Here is a 19436-nt window from a genome sequence, read left to right on the forward strand (position 1 = left end):
GGCATTTGGTATGCTTTCCTTTATTGGTCAGGGTATTGAGTACAGGAGTTGGGAGGTCATGTTGCGGCTGTACAGGACATTGGTTAGGCCACTGTTGGAATATTGCGTGCAATTCTGGTCTCCTTCCTATCGGAAAGATGTTGTGAAACTTGAAAGGGTTCAGAAAAGGTTTATAAGGATGTTGCCAGGGTTGGAGGGTTTGAGCTACAGGAAGAGGCTCAACAGGCTGGGGCTGTTTTCCCTGGAGCATTGGAGGTGAGGGATGACCTTATAGAGGTTTATAATTTATGAGGGGCATGGATAGGATAAACAGGCCAAGTCTTTTCCCTGGGGTTGGGGAGTCCAGAACTAGGTTTAGGTTTAGGGCATAGGTTTAGGGTGAGAGGGGAAAGATATAAAAGAGACCTAAGGGGTAACTTTTTCACAGAGAGTAGTACGTGTATGGAATGAACTGCCAGAGGAAGTGGTGGAGGCTGGTACAATTGCAACATTTAAGAGGCATTTGGATGGGTATATGAATAGGAAGGGTTTGGAGGGATATGGGCCGGGTGCTGGCAGATGGGACTAGATTGGGTTGGGATATCTGGTCGGCATGGACAGGTTGGACCGAAGAGTCTGTTTCCATGCTGTACATCTCTATGACTCTATGAACTGCATGGTGTGTGTGTGTGTGAGTAAATACTGGAATATATAAAATCATACCTGTGGGAAATATCTAACAGTTTGAATACTTGCCTTTTGTGTCAATGAATGGCACAATATGCAATTATAATTGCAGTGTGAGCCCAGGAAGTTGGCGCCGAGTAGAATCCTAAATGATTTAACTTTGCATGGTTTAAACCAAAGGAAAATAAAGGGGGTGGGGGTAGTGAGCTGCTCACCCCTAAAATGTCGCAACAGCTGGAGACAACAAGAAGATGTTGCTCCATGACCGGCTGTCCTGGAATCGTGCTGAACCTTGGTAACTCGGTAACCTCGGTGAAGCCAGTTCGGGGTGGTGGGCTGGTTTGATGTCTCTCTGGTGAAGGCTTTGTGGCGTTGCTGCTGTGATGGAGTATGTTTCTGTGCAGGGGGCGCTGCTGCCTTTTCATTAAATGCCTTTTAATATTTCTCGATTTTACTTCGAATTTCAAGGCTCGTATCTGCGCCTTCTACTCGGCAAGAGACGGTCGTGCGCGCCTGGTGGGGGGGGGGGGGGGGGCTTCAACTATAAAACTGTGAGCAGAGCAGTGCTTCGGGGAATGCCCCCTCTTGGTCTTTGTTCTGGGATCTTGAATGCATTGCAACTCCTCCCAAGGCAGCTTCAGAGAATTCGGCGAGATGGAAGAGACTGAGTGCATTTCTGACCCTCCTTCCAACTCCGGCTTCTATTGAATTCCAAACTGTAATCAGTCAGCATTATGTGCATGCGTGTGTGTGTGTAATTTATATAATTGCATGGCTTTATTGCACAGGTATTTTTAATGATCCGTTTACTAAGTAGCAAACGCAAACTACAAAAGTTGAAAACCATGGTCATTAACAGAAATTCAGAACCCAGTCAGGGGGAGGTCGGCGCAGGATGTGGATTGATTAATGTCTAACAAGATGTGAATGATACCAACAATGCAGTAATGGCTTAAAGCTGAGCTGGAAAGTCCAGCTCCTCCGTCAGGGCAGAGATGATGTATTTGTATTCATTGGGTGCTGGTGTAGTCAGTAGGATCGGGCTGGGTGCCAAACGAAGCAGTAGGCAATCCTTCTCCCTGGTTCGTTTCGTACATGATGGTAGGAATAAGACAGAAGACCAGAATAAACATGTTTAAAACACACAATTTGCTTGGTTATTGAACTTGAAAATGTACAGCGTGGCGGTAAAATATTAATCTCGGCTTCTACCCAAGGTTTCCAGGACAAATACTGAGGAGAAATGATTAATGTAGTAATAACGTCGAAACAGCTCGCTGCTCATACCGTATTCCATACCAGCCTCTCTCCACCCAAGTTCTGATCTCTCCAGCCAGTGGAAACATGCTGGAAGTTTAATCAGATTCCTTTTTATCTTACCTTCTTAATTCATATGCAACATAAGGCCGGGAGTAACGTGTGTGTTTTTATATAAATAGCGAGAGAGAAAGAGAGAGCGCACCTTTATTTAAAAAAAAATTGGCCAGAGATTGTCATTGGCAGAGATTTGTGACGCGATGACCTAGGACACAGAGCTATCTAGGCAGAGGAGTATGCTTGCCACTTTCGAGCTCTGGTGTGTGTCCTTTTGCACGCAATCTTTCTCATATTTTCAATTAGTGCAAACGCGTTCTGATTCTAGTTCGGACGTCAGTACAGGTTCAACTCTTGGGTCTTCAGATGTTCTCAGGAGGCGTGCAGGTCATGTTTCCACATGTGTGTGGCATTCGCTTGTCACCTCGGAGGCAAGGAATGCACAGGACAATGTATCATATTCCTGGAGAGACAGGCCGTCTGTGTTCCCATTCAGTCAGAATCTGGGATACAAATGCAATAGAACACAACCAATAAATCGGCTTTAGCGTTCTTGTGGTGAGTGGTATTCCGGTCCGAGTTTAAGCCCCACCTGCTCCAGAGGTGTGTAATAACATCTCTGAACAGGTTGATTCCTAAAATAAGAGGTAAATGTATCTTGGAACCCTGGAGCCTAATATTGTGTATGTTTCGGTGGAGAAATATAGGCGACTGGCCAAACCCAGTCCTCGTAATAATCTACTGTCAGTGGAATAGGTGTGTGTGGGTCAGTGGGGAATCATCTCAGAATGCATGGATCTAGTTAGTGCCCCTAAAGTGACAGATATAAAAGGACAAGATAGAAGTCGGAAAGCTAGTTTAATGTTGGGCTAGAAAACATGGATAATACAAATGACGAAGGAGCAATGTTAGAGGTGGAAGATCATTATACTTGTACAAAACGGTGAAGAAACTTCTCGATAAGGTAATTGATTCATTGAAACTTTTTTTACAAAATGGAGAAAACGTAATTAAAGATAATAAAAACATATATTGTTTTATTTAAGATCGTACCCCTGAGCAGCTAACATCCAGTGAATTACTTGTGGATATGCCACATCCAACTACTTCCATCAAGGGCCCACAAACTATAGCTGAGAGGAGTGGCCAGTCATGTGTCACATTTTGGACGGAGTTGACATGATGGTTATTCTCTTTTACACAATCAAGCCAAAAATCATGAATCTGATTGAACGTCAGAAATAAAATTTAATAGCGCCAAGGGAGACCGTTCGATTCTTAAACTTTGTGTCATTGGAGACTTTTAACATTTTTAATCCGGTCATCAGGGCCTCAAATAGAAACGTTTTCTGAATAATGGCTTCCCTATTATCTCAAATGATGAGAGTGTGAAACATGGACCTATCTGTGTAATGAACTACAGTGCGCTATTGAATGAAATAGTTTTACTTCACTAAGTCACTTGTTCACACAGTTCACGGTTCGGTACCAATCGACTGAATAACTCTTTTGGTCCACTGTAAAACGAGTTATTCTGTATTTGAACGCGGGTTGGTTTTGAATGATGTGTTGTTGATCACAATGTTATGGAATTCAGAGATCAAAAATGACCTCAGCAGGAGAATAATCCCAGTCCGCAATCAGTGCCCATGGTAGAGCAGGCGGGGAATACTCTCGGAGCGTTGGCAGAGATGAGAGCGCAGTCAAGAGCACAAAGACACGCCGTTCACGTCAAAACATGTACTGCTTTAGGCCCTAACTACCCACAGTTAAACCCCCAAGAGAGTTAGTGGGCGTCCTATGTTACTGATAATGGGTTGACTCAGGCCCTAATAAAACATGAGGCGATTTCCCCAGTGATGATAATACCAGAGACTATATCCATATCCAATATTCCTTTGTTCATACTAAGAATGTGTTATGTGTTGTACCTGGGTTGAAGTATTAGAAGGTATAGCTCTATATTTTGGCTGTTTCCTTTCCTAACACTAGTTATCTCTGTGTGTATGATGACGTGTAACCAACAACATAAGAATAACGCAATCATGTAAATGTGTTTCAAGCATTAATAAAAAAAGTGTCCAACTTGACCTAGTTTCCGAATTTTTCAGAGTCAGTTGCATTATTCATTCCTACAAATGTTGGTGGCGTCACAAGAAATGGCGTCAGGAAAGTTATTTCCAACTTGTTTGATACGCCATTAACGATCATGGGTACCAAGAGAACTGAGGCTAATGGTGGAATTGCAGAATTTCCTGCTTTTACCGGAATACACTTATGAAATAAGTCAGTTTGAACAGAGGTACAAATGCTGGAGGTCTACAAATGCTGGAGGTCAGAGTCGAGAATGTGTTGCTGGAAAAGCACAGCAGGTCAGGCAGCACCCAAGGAGCGGGAGAGTCGACGTTTCGAGCCGGAGCCCTTCGTCAGGAATGTGGGCTATCAGACGGTTCCGTAGGCAGGTACTGAGGCCTGTATCAGAACGCCGATTCTCCTGCTCCTCGGATGCTGCCTGACCTGCTGTGCTTTTCCAGCACCGCACTCTGAACAGAGATGCAGTCAATAACTCAATATTTTGCTAATCCTTCATCGCACAGTCATGATGGGTGTAGGAGGAGAAAGTGAGGGCTGCAGATGCTGGCGATCAGAGCTGAAAATGTGTTGCTGGAAAAGCGGGTCAGGCAGCATCCAAGGAACAGGAGAATCGACGTTTCGGGCATAAGCCCTTCTTCAGGATGGATGTAGGATTCCCTAACGTAAATTCGCCAGGATGAAGCCTCAACATCCTTAAAAAAAGATGTTGCTTCTGAGTAAGCGTCTAATTAAGAAACTATGAGCAACCTTTTATTTCCCATTCTTTTAGTAAAGACTACATGTGAAAACTGAAGTGAGTTAACAGACAGGAGCTTAACTTCTGAAACTGATAATATTATAGATATTAAGACTGTATTAACGTGAAGTCATCTTCAAATGAAATAGGTTTTTCTGAATAATACTCATTACTAATTGACGATTATCCGTCTCCCGACTAATTTAGCAACTGTGTTAAAACGCTCCCACAGTCGCCCCGTGAGAATGAAGTAATAGAGAAAAAAGTGTGGGAAGGGATATAATTAGCAGAATGTAAATCAGACTCTTCTCTCTGATATTAATACATTCATGTGAGGTACGTCTTTCATTGGCTTCCAGTGTTAAAACATGCACACAATCCAGCCAATTTGATGTTACCTGGGAACGGCTGCCACTCTGAAGATCCTCCCCATCATCCTGAACCCTGCTACTCATGTGACACGGCGTCTGCTTGGACAAAGCGGGCGCGGTGGAAGCGCTTTCGCACTGCCTAGGCTCTCCGAAGAGAAAGAAGGCACACGCTGGAACATCACCCGCCCCACACCCAACCCTTCCCGAATCCTTGGCTCAATCAGCATCAGCTCGAGTATGTCGCTGGCTTAACTTGGGATCAACTTTTCGGCTTTAGAGGGCAGGTTGGACTGAAGAAGCAATGATCGCTTCAGCTTGGCCAAAGCGCGCAAGTCAACACAAGTGCTCGGGTGCCTGGGGCTGACTCCTTGAGATCTGAGTCAATGTACTTACACTCATATCCTCTCCTATTGTTTAATCCTTTTTAATGGCTACGGCTGTTATTGTCAGTACACGAAAAGATGCCTGTCATGAAAGGGTTGCTTGCGCCGCAGAACACCTTTCTGGATACAATAGCAACACGATTCGACGGAACTCGTAAGTGAACTACATCGATGCATGTCTTTGCTTAGAAACCGGGTGAGTTTAGGTATGGGAGGAAGGAAGGGATGTTTCCTGTGTCAGTTCGGGAAGATTATTATTTAATCCGAGGACTTTTTTTTTAATCTTTATACCAAAAGCGAAACTTTGCCAGCCTGTGCCGTGACTTTGATAAGGGCTGATGGAACACACTCACAGACAGTATTCTCATTGTAAGAACACACTTTCACTCCAACTTAGTGAAATCGTAAGCTGAATATAGACCTCTGTGCAGCCGAAGGACACAGGGGGTGTCTGCTATTTTAATTACAATGTTCAGTCTGATCCAGCGCCTCTACTAAAAGGGAAAGCGTGTTGGAACGGCTTCTTGTTAGTGATTATTGACCAGCTGTGATATGACATGCATAGTGCTGTAAAACGACCCGTTACATTAAGGCAGTATTTGGACACTGGAGTTCTCAGTACGACCTAGCACGATTCCCTCAGACAGCCCAAAATAAATTGCTTGGCTGAACACTGAGCCCCTTTAGAAATCACCCAGCCCATTCCTCTCTTTTCAAATCGCTTAATAATGTAACAGCTACAATTCCCACTGTCCCATTTCCCTTTGGGAGCGCTGCAGCTGGTTTCCTTGTTTCAGCACCATGGTCAGAGACAATGGAGGCGCCGAAACAAACAGCCAGGAACCTGACCAGAAATGAAACATAGCAGAGTTCCTGGTGAACGTTAGTCCTTTCGCCCGCCCACGGTCAATAAAGGAACTAGATACGCTCAAATAGTTTCTTTAAAAAAAAAAATCGGTTTCCGGATTATGATTTCCTGGTTAAAAGAAAAACACCAAACAATTGTCTGATTATTCAAATTCTCTTTTGATGAAGAGTGTATGTCTCCCTTTCAGATTATTCAATGTAAATGGTACTCAAAAAAACACATGAACATGAGTGCTCTGAGATTACAACCACCAGAGAGCAGAACATGAGCTTCGGATAGGTTTGAATAGTTGTGTATGTTAAATGATCCAGACTCGAAAGAGTCATAATTTAATGAAAGATTTAGAAATCACTCGCTGTTTGGCATAGTTCTTTCATCCTTCCTGATGTCTAATTCATTCACGAGCCAGAGTACTTGTGACTATGAAATACCTTTTTTTTTTAACTTGCAGAAAGTCTTTAGGTCCACTTTGTCAGGGAGACAACTCAGACCTGACATAATTCAAAAAAAGCAAATGGGTTAGAAAAATAATGACTATTTATTGTCCACTACAGCCATTGAATGATAGATACTTTATGTAGGGAAAGCTGACATACTAAAAGTTAACAACTGCAAAGTAACACCATTTGTGATCAGCAGTAGATGGCTGGAGTGGGAGAGAAAGACACTTTGTGCACATTAGCACCCATTGTTTGGATGGGACAAGTGTCCTTGTACTACCAAATTGACATCAGCAGTGGGTGTGCATACACTTGAGGTTCAATTGCACTTTATTAGTGAGAGCACATTTCAATGGACACCCCATTCGAAGCATACAGCACAGACGGATCATGGCACTGTCTATTGTGCAATGCTGATTTAGTACAAGCAGTGCAATTTTGGATCTGAGCACTCCAGCTATCAGCCTCTTGTAAACTCACACTGTTGAATATACATTCAGCAGTTTGAAGAATTACCCCCACCTCCATTAAGTGTTTTTTTCTGCTGCTATGATTCCCCAAGTATTTAGCACTTCCTACAGTTGTTTAAATTACAAAAGTCTACATGAATTAGTTCAATAACAGCTAAAAGAGTCTTCAAGACTTATGTACAAACCAATTACCTTTAGAGACTAGTAGGAACCCTTATTCAAATACAGCATAATGTTGGGATATAAACAGAGACTGTGAAGTGCAATACAGGTTGTTAGAAGAGGGAAGAAAGCTTTAGGTGGAGGTCAAAAGCACACAAGGTGTTCAGGCAACAGTTCTCCAATCTGTGTCCCAGTGTGGAACAATCTGTGAGACATCTGTGTGTCAACAAGAATGTCCTCTCTGGAATTTGCCACTTCCTGCAGCCACAATTGCATCTTCAGAACAAGACAAGGACTGCATTGCCAGTGTCTATGAAGGTGACCATGTCAATGATTTTGTTTTGTTATTTTTTAAAATTAATTTGGAGGTATTGTAACTTTTCAGAGTTTGCTGTTGATTGCTGTGGAAGGCAGGTGATTGATTCCCTTTCTTACGACAACTAACGACAATAGATTTGTCTAAATAGAGAAAAGCAGGTGGAGCACACAGAGCTCTTCAATTGGCATACAGGCTTTCCCATGGCGCTGACTATTTATCATTTTATGAGTGCTTTATGTCAACTCCACCCTTTACCAGAGACAAAATGAATTTTCTCAATGTCCAGTTAGTGTGTGGCAAATCACAAGGTCAATTGTTAGTATTCAGCAAGGTGTCACACAGTGGCATTCTGTGGTACCAGTTACATTCCAGCTACCAAGGCAAAATAAAATTAGTTGCTGTGTAACAAGGGCTGATAATATGACTGAAAAACTGAAAGAAGACAATGGATTCATATTCTATGGAGTCACTGCCAGCCCTCAGTAGTCATAGTTATCTAGGAGAGACCAGATTGCTGGCTTGATGCAACACCACGTGAGCCATTTAGCAGATGATCCTCAACCATAATGGCAACAATCTGAGGCTGGGGACTAAGCTTATATGATTGTAGTCTCAGATTCTACTGCAGCACCCACATATTGTATGCCTGCTACTTGCACTGCAAGGGAAACTATGGCACTGGCTTTTGGAGGTTTCATCAATGTACCAATGGAATTGGAAACCACTTGCATTCTGGAAGTGTTGGACTACTACTTCTGAACAAACTTTATACCAAGCTGGTACTAGAGTCAATGCTTTTATGAGATTGATTACAAGTTTTCTGGAATGCTTCCCAATGTATTGAACATCTCAGTGTGCATACCCATTAGCATTCTTCTGTCAGCTTACACATCAATATCCTCAACTGAGGACTGTGTAGCTGAAGCTGTGCCTTTTGGTAATCTGGCATCTGTACTTAGTCCTTGCTGTGACTGCATATTACTCGTGGGTATTTTTCTTATCAACCTGTTCTGACATGTTATTGCAAACCTCTGGAGCAGGTGGGGCTTGAATGCGGGCTCCCTGGCCAAGAGGTTGAGACACTATTGTTAAACCACAAGAGCTTTTCTGCACATTACTTGTGCCGTATATCCCACCACATGCAGATCACCCTTCAGTTTTGTTCTCAAAGGTACACAAAATGTCAGTATTTGAGCTGATAGGTGCAAGTGTGCAATCGTTTGACAGACCATGTCATCAACACTGCTTTACTTCTCCTTTCGTACCTGACCGGGTTGTACCTCTTGAATATATGACACTTAAAAAGCTAAGGTTAAGAGTCTGTTGCAAGAAGTTAGGAAAGTAACAGATGCTTTCTTACACTACCTATGACTGGTAAATTAGAATAGAGTGTAGTATAAAGTGAAAGTTGGAGACGAGAAGGATGATTAGCTATCACTATAATGTTTAACCTGACCACTGGTTATGGTCTCAGCAGTGAGCATCCCGTTAATGGTCAGCACTATTTCCTCTTTGGGAGTTAGGAACTATGAGTGCCTGCCTCTAATTTTTTAGATTAGATTTCTTATGGTGTGGAAACAGGCCCTTTGGCCCAAAAAGTCCATACTGACCTCCGAAGAGTAACTCACCCAGACCCACTTCCATCTGACTAATGCACCTAACCTTATGGGCAATTTAGCATGGCCAGTTCACCTGATCTGCACATCTGTGGGAGGAAACCAGAGCACCCAGAGAATACCCACACAGACATGGGGAAAATCTGCAAACTCCATGCAGATGGTTGCCTGAGGCTAGAATCGAACCCGGGTCCCTGGCGCTGTGAGGCAGCAGTGCTAACCACTGAGCCACCTTGCCATCCCTGGTTTATTGTTGCTGTCTCCATTTGTGTACCACCTTGTGGTGCAAATGAACTGGATGGTGTGTCAACATGTGTTGTATGATCTGTTTGGTGATATGACTGTCATGTAGAATAGATATCAGGGTTTGTAATCTGTGAGATGTGTAGTGTGAGCATTGCCATAATGCTAAGTGTAAAAATACTATGTAAGAATGAAGGCATATGAAAGTCAGGTATGAAATTTAATTGGTAGATATTGTTGATAGCTAAGTGATGGGGATGTGGCAATGTGAGCAGTGCCTGATACTACAGATGTAGTTGGTAGAGAGAACATGGTGTGTGAGGATGCATTTGTTGACCACTTATATGAACGTGTGAGGTTATTTAGCAACATGTTTTACTGCATCTAGGTCCTCAGGGCTTGACTTTCTGTGATTTGCTTTCAAATATTTGCTTTGAAAATATTTCAAGAGAATAATCTCAATTCTTAAATTTTTCTGTAGATTTCTTTCTTTTATATCGCTCTCTTTCACAGTTCAATCTTTTCGCCCACACCTTGGCATTGAATTTGCTTACCTGACCCAGCAGTGACATTAGGTCAGAAAATCCCAAAGAATTTGGAAGTCATGATTCTTTCACACAACCCATGGAGTGATAAGGACTTATTAAGATTGTACTTGAGAATGAATCAAAAACATTTGTGCTTTGTGACTCTGATCCATTGGAGCCCTGATGACAGCCTCAATAAGTGCCATTGGGCTGGGTAGCCTGTGCTGGGATGCAGGAAGTTGGCTAATATCTAGCAAGAGTTAGTTTTGTAAATGTGGAGGCAAATGTTTGGTTTAACCATCAAATAGTGAGTGGGAGGTGGGATGAACCCCCAGGGAGAGGGGAGCCTCTGTTCTTGGGGAGCGGATTGGAGGCCTCATTGGGAAGGTCACTAGACTGGTGCCTGATCCTGAGGACCCCTCAGGCAGGCTGCCAGTTCCAGGAAACGTGTATAAAGACATTCATGCCCTGCATCCCTAAGTCCTGCCTCGATGTAGCTGCTGTGTTTCTAAATGGCAGCAAACCCAGACAAAAACAGGTAAAATTTAAAACAACAGATTAATATTTAAATATTATAACGAGGCTGTGAATTTCAAGAATTAAACTTTCTTTTTGGCGCTTGTTGCTACATTTTGCGTCTGTCATATGTAAGGTGACTCTCTCTTAAAGGTAAAGTAAGGTCTGTAATTTCTGAAACCATCACTAAACTCTTCTCCTCACCCTTTTCCTATTGCATCCAAAGGAACCAGTCCCTGGTCCAGTTCTCAAACATCTCAAATCACCTCCCTCCAAAGCCTTCCCCTGGCATTTTTTCATGCAAGTGTAGAAAGTGTGAAGTCCATCCTTTTACATTTCTCCCCTCATCGTCCAGGACCTCAGAAACACTCCTTTCAAGTAAAGCAGCATTTTACATTCCCTTCTTTCAATCTAGTACACTTTGGTGGATGGCTGGCTAAATGATACAGGGTGGCACCAACAGTTTGGGTTCAACTCCTGAACCAGCTGAGGTTACCATGAAAAACTCTCATTCTCAACCTCTCCCCTTGCCTGAGACATAGTGACCCTCAGGTTAAACCAGCACCAGTAGTCTCTCTCTGATGAGAGAGCAACCCTTTGGTCTGGTAAGTCAATGGCTACTTAATACTGTGTTCATTGTTCACAATGCAGTCTGCCCTACATTAGGAACACAACCACAGATTTTGGGACCATTTTTCAAAACATACTCATGCAGCCCCCAAGCATGGTCTTTCATTTTAATTTAAGTCTTCACTTTGCTTTTGTGCTGATCTTTCAGGTTTAGACCTCTGCCTGTGTTCCAATGAAACCAAACTCAACATAAGCTGAAGGAACAACACCTTATCTTTGAGTGTGGAGTTTACAGCCTTCCAAATTCAACACTGAGTTTAACAGATTTCATGGTTCAGTCTCATCTTTTGTTTCTCTGTTCCTTCTTTTTTCTGTCCCAACATTAACCCTTTTGTCATTTATTGACTCCTGTTCCACCCTATCATGCTTCTTTTCTTTGGGTCTTTCTCCCCACCTCTCCCCTTTCACCTGCTTAGTACCTTATTAAATTTCTAACTTCTCGCCACTTCACTAAACTTTAACTTTGTCCACTCTCCACAAAAGGTGTCAGACATGCTGAGTATTTTGGTCATTTTCTGTCTTTATTTCAGCCTTCCAGCATCAGTAGTATTTGGTTCTTATAAGTTCAGAATCCTCTTCTACTTCATGCACATTCATTTTCATTCAGTGACATCTTGCCTTTCTATTTGAAGCTAAGATATGGTGATGCAGGCCAGATTATAGTTATTGTTAAGAGCATAGTGCTGGAAAAGCACTGCAGGCTAGGCAGCATCTGAGGAGCAGGAGGATCAACGTTTCGGGCATAAGCCCTTCATCAGGAATTAGGCTTGTGGGCCGGGGCTGAGAGATAAATAGGATGGGGGGTGGGGCTGGGGGTAAAGTAGCTGAGAATGTGATAGGTAGATGAAGGTGAGGGAGAAGGTGATAGGTTGGAGAGCAGGGTGGAGCGGAAAGATGGGAAAGGTGATGGACAGGTCAGACGGGCAGTGCCGAGTTGGAGGCTTGGGACTGGTATAATATTTGGGGTGGGGAAGGGAAATGAGGAAACTGTTGAAATCCACATTGATACCATGTGGTTGCAGAGTCCCAAGGTGGAATATGAAGCGTTCTTCCTCCAGACGTCGGGTGGTAAGGGTTTGGCAATGGAGGAGGCCCAGGACCTGCATGTCCTTGAGGGAGTGAGAGGGGGAGTTGAAGTATTCAGCCATGGGGAGGTGGGGTTGGTTGGTGCGGGTGTTCCAGAAACATTCTCTGAAATGATCCGCAAGTTGGCGCCCTGTCTCCCCGTCGGGTGCAACCGATACAGTAGATGACATTGGTGGAGGTACAGGTAAATTTCTGCTGGATGTGAAAGGATCCTTTGGAGTCTTGGACTGAGGTGAGGGGAGCGGTGTGGGCGCAGATTTTGCACTTCCTGTGGTGACAGGGAAAGGTGTCAGGAGTGGGGTGTGGGCTTGTGGGGGCATGCTCCTGACGAGTGAGTTGTGGAGGGAACAGTCTCTCCAGAACACTGATAGGGGTAGGGAGGGAAATATATCTCTGGTGGTGGGGTCTGTTTGTAGGTGGCGGAAGTGGTAGAGGATGATTGTTCCAGAAACATTCTCTGAAATGATCCGCAAGTTGGCGTCCTGTCTCCCCGTCGGGTGCAACCGATACAGTAGATGACATTGGTGGAGGTACAGGTAAATTTCTGCTGGATGTGAAAGGATCCTTTGGAGTCTTGGACTGAGGTGAGGGGAGTGGTGTGGGCGCAGGTTTTGCACTTCCTGTGGTGACAGGGAAATGTGTCAGGAGTGGGGTGTGGGCTTGTGGGGGGCATGCTCCTGACGAGTGAGTTGTGGAGGGAACAGTCTCTCCAGAACACTGATAGGGGTAGGGAGGGAAATATATCTCTGGTGGTGGGGTCTGTTTGTAGGTGGCGGAAGTGGTAGAGGATGATGCGATGTATGTGAAGGTTGGTGGGGTGGAAGCTGAGGACCAGGGAAGTTCAGTCCTGGTTGCTTTGGGAGGGGAGGGGTTCAAGAGCAATGATGTGGGAATTGGAGGAGATGCACTGGAGGGTGTCGTCAACCACGTGGGAAGGGAAGTTGTGATCTTGGAAGAAGGAAGCCATCTGGGATTTCTTGGAAGAAGGAGGTTGTAGTTATTGCAAGCCCTGTTTGGTCATAGAGATGGAGGTACATTTCCTCTTTGAACTAAAGCAGTAATTGTGCACTTACAGCCTGAGAAAGTTCCAAAATATTGATGAGCAATGATGAAAAATCACTGCTATATGCTTATCAGTTTGCTCTGAGACTTGGTGGGGTATTTAAAGATGATGATGATGATGATCCCAAGTTACTGCAGTTTTGCCCAAACAATTGAGAATGTACTTATCAGGCTTCACAAATTGAAAGAGTACGTAAAATGATAGATGGACCTATTCGGTTGGATTTTGTTGAAGTCTTTTGAAAATATGCGTGTGTCAAGACTTAACAGTTGTAAATTATGGCTTGCCTGTGTGCTGGATTGGGAATGCCTGGTTAGCAAAGTCTGCAAAGTAGTGAAGTACTTGATATAGATGAGCAGTAAATGGATAGCCGATTGCCTAGCAATCATTTCTGTCGTGCACACTTAGGGTCTTACCAGTTACAAAAGTAGTGCTTAGTAACTGATCCTGGCAGTCTTATTTATGATTTTCCTTCATCTACTACATCTGCTGCTGTACTGTGTGGGATGTGCTGAAATTGACAACAATCGCTTGCTGAAAAGGTTGCACTGTTCTTGTCTAGCGCAAGTTCCTGAGTGTAGTAAATGTAGGAACTCTACTCACTTCCATAGAGTAATAGAATTTTACATCAGAGAAAGAGTCCCTTTAGTGTCTGCATCTATCAAGCACTTTACCCACTCTAGTCCATAGATTTGCATGCTTTGTGGTTTCAGGTATTCACCCCAACACATCTTAAACGCTGTGATAGTTTCTGCCCCCGCCACCCTTTCAGACAGTGAGTTCCAAATACCCATCACCCTCTATGTGGGGAAAAAATACTCTTTTAAATCCACTCTAAATTTCCCTGCCCCTTACCTTAAATCTATGCCCCCAGGTTAAAAGATATTAAGGGGAAAAGTTTAAAAGTTTAATTCGTTTTCTATCATAATCTTATACATGCAGTCAGGTTCTCTCTCCATTCCCCTCACCCACCCACCACCACCAGCAGGTATCTCTCCACTAAGGTAAAAAAAACTAACCTATCTTGTCCGTTTTCACAGCTGAAATACTCCAACCCAAACAACGTCCTCGTAATACTCTTCTGCACAGTCTTTTGTGCAATCACATCTTCCTTGTAATGTGGTGACTAAAACTCAACACAGTATTCCCGTGTGGCCTAATGGAATGCGTGTACATCTCAGGCATAACCTCCCTACTTGTGTATTCTGTGCCTCGGCTAATAAAGGCAAATATTCCATATGCCTTCTTAACTACATTAACTGCCTGTCCCCTGCCTTCAAGGAGCTCTGGGCATGCACACCAAGATTTAAGGCTTTCCTCCTCACTATTTACCACACCACAGATCTTCATGTCATCTGAGAAGTTGCTGATCAAACCCCGTGCCATAGCTCTTCCAGGATCCATCAAATTATTCAGTGTGGTCAGAGGGGGGAGGTGGATGGACACCATGCAATTCCATAAATTATCAACAGTCTATGTTCCATCTCTCCATTTATACTCTTGCTATCATTGTTTTTGATTGATAATTTTATTTACTCTGTACAGCCTTTGGAACAGTTGAAATATTAATTTTAACTATTTTTGTCTTCATATGGACCGTAACTATTTTTTCCCACATATATGCAACCTTTAATTGCTCTTGCCTATTTGAGATTTTATGGTTTTTTTCAAGCTATCAGGTAAGTGATTTCTTTCTTATCCTTTTGTGGATCAAGAACCCACCATAGATAATGAATTGGGATTGATTGTGAATTCTACCTGGCAAGAGCAATAACTTTGCCGTACTCTAGTGTGAGCACCATCAGAAACTGTCCAATTGAATGGGGATAGGCAGGCACATTATCTTTCTAATACAATGGTCAGGCTGTGGCTGTGCTGTAGGGGGATGATATTCATACTATAACCAACTTCAGACAAAATTGAAATCAAGAATGAACCAATGTCCTGAATAAAGTTGATTAACAGTGAATATTACAAAGTAAAGGTTCCTGTTAACAATGTAACCCATTGATAAGTAAAACAAAGAATTAACATTTTTCGGTTCTTCACAAGAGCTAACATACCATCCCTGACTGTAGCATAATGCAGTTCCTTAGTTTACCTCAAGTGCAGTGACTGTATTTAAAAAATGATAGAAGGGAAATTGTTAATGAAGTTTTGTTTTAACTCAGAGCCTAATCTAATGAATATAAACAATGGCAGCTGATAGTAGCCATCAATTTGCATAGTGATTGCTGTCTGACATGTTTGCTCGTGGGATGGGAAGGCTTTAGATTGAAGTGGTATATGCTGGTAGCAGTACATGATGGAAGGGAAAGCAAAGCTGTTTGTTATCTCTAAGAGAATATGTAGTGTTTCTATAATACACTGGAAAGCACTGAGGTAAAAGATCTTTATGCCAAGAACTATTAATCTCACTGCTCTGCTCTGCATCGAATTTATCCTTCAACCTGACACTAATTCCCTCCAACCTGCTATCTCTCTCCCCTTCAAAAGCCTCATCAAATTGTGTTTCCACTAACTCTTCTTTCACTTCTTGCAGGCATAGCTATTTTCATTTCTGTGAAACGTGAAGGACATTGTAATGTTAATGCGCAGCACAAAAACAAGTTGTTCTTTGTGTGTTGACAGTATATTTGTACAATGATTGATTCTTTGATATTAATTATTTAAAGTTCTTTTTATTTGCACCAGCAAGTAATAGCAGAAACTTCAGATCACAAAATATCTCAAGAGGGGTGACCCTTATAGAGGTTTACAAAATCATGAGACATGGATAGGGTGAATAGACAAAATCTATTTCTTAGGATGGGTAAGTCCAGGACTAGAGAGCTGAGAGGGGAAATATGGAATGAGCTGCCAGAGGAAATGGTGGAGGCTGGTACAATTACAACATATAAAAGGCATCTGGATGAGTTTATGAAGGATTGAGAGGGAAATGGGCCAAATGCTAGCAAATGGGACCAGATGAGTTTAGGATATTTGATCGGCGCCAATGAGTTGGACTGAAGGGTCTGTTTCCGTGCTACATGATTGTATGACCTCAGGAGGAGCTTTAGGCACCAAGTAAAAATGGAGAGAAGCTGGGGAAAATACCAAAAACAAGGTGGAATAGATTGTTTCTGTGAAGGATTTGAAGTTAGTGTTAGAAATCTGAGAACTGAAAGCATTATTTCTGATGGTACAGAAGAGAAAGAAGAGGGGAGTATGATGTTTAGAAAGGTGAAGAACGCAAACTGAAATTAGAATTGGACAAAATCACAGAGGTGGTTTGAATGAAGATCTGAGAGAATTTGAGATTGAGGAATTTGAAGCTGATAAGTCAGAAGCCAAGGAGTCAGTAGAAGTCGGGGAGGATTGAAGAGATGCAATTGCTACTCTTTATTCAGTGTGAGATGTGGCTCACTTACCTCCCAACCAGGCCCAACATTAATCTGATAACTAATTGTTTATTTAATTGCTATTTGTGGGTGCATATTGTGCAAACATTGATCACTGTATTTCACTACGTTGTAACAATGTCTAGACCTCTTGGTCGTCAAATACTTTGAGAAGTATTAAGACCAGGAAAAATATTTTATAAGTATTGCTTTTGTCATTCATTTGTGAATGTTTTGACTGCAAAAGTTGATTTTGTAACTGTAAAGAAGGGGCATGTGAGAGAGAAATCAAGCTCTTCACAGAACACCCTAACCGCTGAGAAATTCGAGGGACTATCTCTCCCGTCTCCACCTCAGCCAGAATCTCTATCTGAGTTGCTTGCATTTCAGAAAAGAGGTGGTCACTGAATTGTGTCAATGACAATAATACTTGGATCCTCACAGCAGGGTGAGAATAATATTGTCAGCAGCAATCAAGATCATCAATGATGGGAGAGATGGCATCTACATTCAGTGTTTGCTGTCCACTTTTTCATTATGGAGATGACAGAGGCCCTGTATAGAAGGTGTGGGGACGTACCATGTTCTCACTGTCCAAAGAGCAGCAGGCGGTTAGAGTGTCTGGATTTACTAAGCTTATAGGGTTCTTGAAGTTGCACGATGCCATCGACTGCACACACATGGATCTACAGGCACCATATATGAAAGGGGAGGTGAATCAAAAGTAGTACAGCTTTATTAATTATTGTGCTCATGCTCAGATGTTCCACTTAATGAGTATTTGCTGTCCTGGCATTCATTCTGTGCCAACCAGGTACACTGCCATCTTTCATCCATCCATGAAGTACTGAAGGCTGGTTGACAAGGGATGCCCACTCAATACTCAGCTAATGTCTCCCATCCATCACTCAACAATTGGAGAACAGCATGCCAATAATACAGCCAAACAGTCATCAGATATATCATAAAACGAATGATCAGCATTCTCCACGTGGAGCCCTCCAATACTCACCTCTGCCAGAACCTGAATAACATGATCCCTTGCTATTTGGAGCACAAAGGCCATCTCAGGGGAAGGAGGAGGAAGTGGAGCACACGAGAAAGATCCCTTCACTTTGGTCTAACTATTCCTGGGCCAGTACTCAGATTCTGGTTCCCCTGAGACATCATTCCCACATCTACAATTCCCAATCTTTCAATCCATCTACCACACACCATTGGCATGTCCAAAATTCCAAAAAAGCCTTTTGCTGAATGTATCCTCACCAGCATTGGTTTGGCAAATGATACATCAGGCAGATATACTGCCATCATTCTCCTTTTAGATTGGGATCTAAACAGACTGACTTGTCTAGTGTGGCAGAGGAAAGCCACTAGCTTGCCTAATGAGAAGAGGCTTTTGGTTTAAACTAGATCTAGTTTATTGCATGGTCAGAATCATGTAGAAGTTACATTGGTTTGGTAGACATTGTTGCAAAAACTAGGAGAGAGACCTAGATGGTAAGTCTATCTCCATTGAAATTCTGAGCTGTTCTCTCAACCAACTCCATGACAACATCATGAATACCTCAGCATTATCCCTTTTAAAGCCTAACACCTTATACAGCAAAGTCCACCAACATAAAATCATTCCATAAGAGCTTTGTCCAATAATACTTTGACTAATATATTAAAAATTGAACTATTCAGTCTTGTGCATTCCTTTAGTAACTATTTTTGTGAATGGCTTTGTCTTACACTGCTACCCAGTGGTATCCCAGTGCTTGAAGTAGAGTTGACAGAAGGTTTCTGAATTTCACAGGGGACACTAAAGATGGCTTTGCAGGTGAATCTCAGGCAGCCCTGAAAGTAGAAAACCCAGCTACAGGCTGCAACACCTTAGCATATGCAACAGCAGTCTGTGCTGGCAGGCTGAAAAGTGATAGCAAGCAGACTGGTCAGGTGGGAGTGCTGGAAGCAGGACTGCTGCCAACCTGAAAAGTTAGTGCTCCAGAGAGTCACTTGCACATTCCTGGATTGTGCCTCAACATGTGCTAGCAATCAGTTCGACTACAACTGTGTTGCTGCTGTGGGAACCTACATATACTTTGAGCGCAGGTGTCAGCCATGATAGCAACAATCTGAGCTGATATGGATCCAAACTTGCATCTCATGATTTCAGTCTGAGTGTCCGCTTTAACATTGAGGTATTGGACAGTTTCTGCTTGTGCTGCAATGGAAAGAAATACTTTGACCCCCAGATAAAATTTTCAAATGCTATAATGAATGAGTTCTGAATTCTGCAGAAACCAAGTGCCAAGGAGGAACCAGTGTTCTCCTGGTTCCTTGACAGTGATAAGTGGTTCTCTGGCTCAGGGTATGCCTTGTAGGATTCCTGGGTCCCTTTGGGACTTGGCAGATTTCCTCCCTTCTAGTTCTACATCACTAATTGTTTCAGCACCCCATCATCTGAAATCCTGGGAGCTTGTTTGCTGACATGTGTTTCTATTTACTTTTTGTTTTTCCTTCCAGATAATATTAGAGGCATTCTTGTTGCATGAGTGTAGCTCCCC

The 19436-nt window shown here is 42.8% G+C and overlaps 1 protein-coding gene across 3 annotated transcripts in view; it reads left to right on the forward strand.

The window, feature by feature from the left end:
• Positions 1-5246: 5246 nt before the first annotated feature.
• kcnh3 (potassium voltage-gated channel, subfamily H (eag-related), member 3) overlaps positions 5247-19436 on the forward strand; it is a 664660-nt gene continuing 650470 nt past the window's right edge. For 2 of the 3 annotated variants that reach the window (XM_043692967.1, XM_043692968.1), the window contains exon 1: positions 5247-5718. In XM_043692967.1, the coding sequence (XP_043548902.1) occupies positions 5643-5718 (76 nt within the window). In that variant the 5' untranslated portion in view covers positions 5247-5642. The remainder of the gene's footprint in view (positions 5719-19436) is intronic. The other variant, XM_043692965.1, reaches the window with a different exon arrangement.

Source organism: Chiloscyllium plagiosum, chromosome 7 (assembly GCF_004010195.1).
Source record: "Chiloscyllium plagiosum isolate BGI_BamShark_2017 chromosome 7, ASM401019v2, whole genome shotgun sequence".
In the NCBI taxonomy this organism is placed as follows: domain Eukaryota; kingdom Metazoa; phylum Chordata; class Chondrichthyes; order Orectolobiformes; family Hemiscylliidae; genus Chiloscyllium; species Chiloscyllium plagiosum.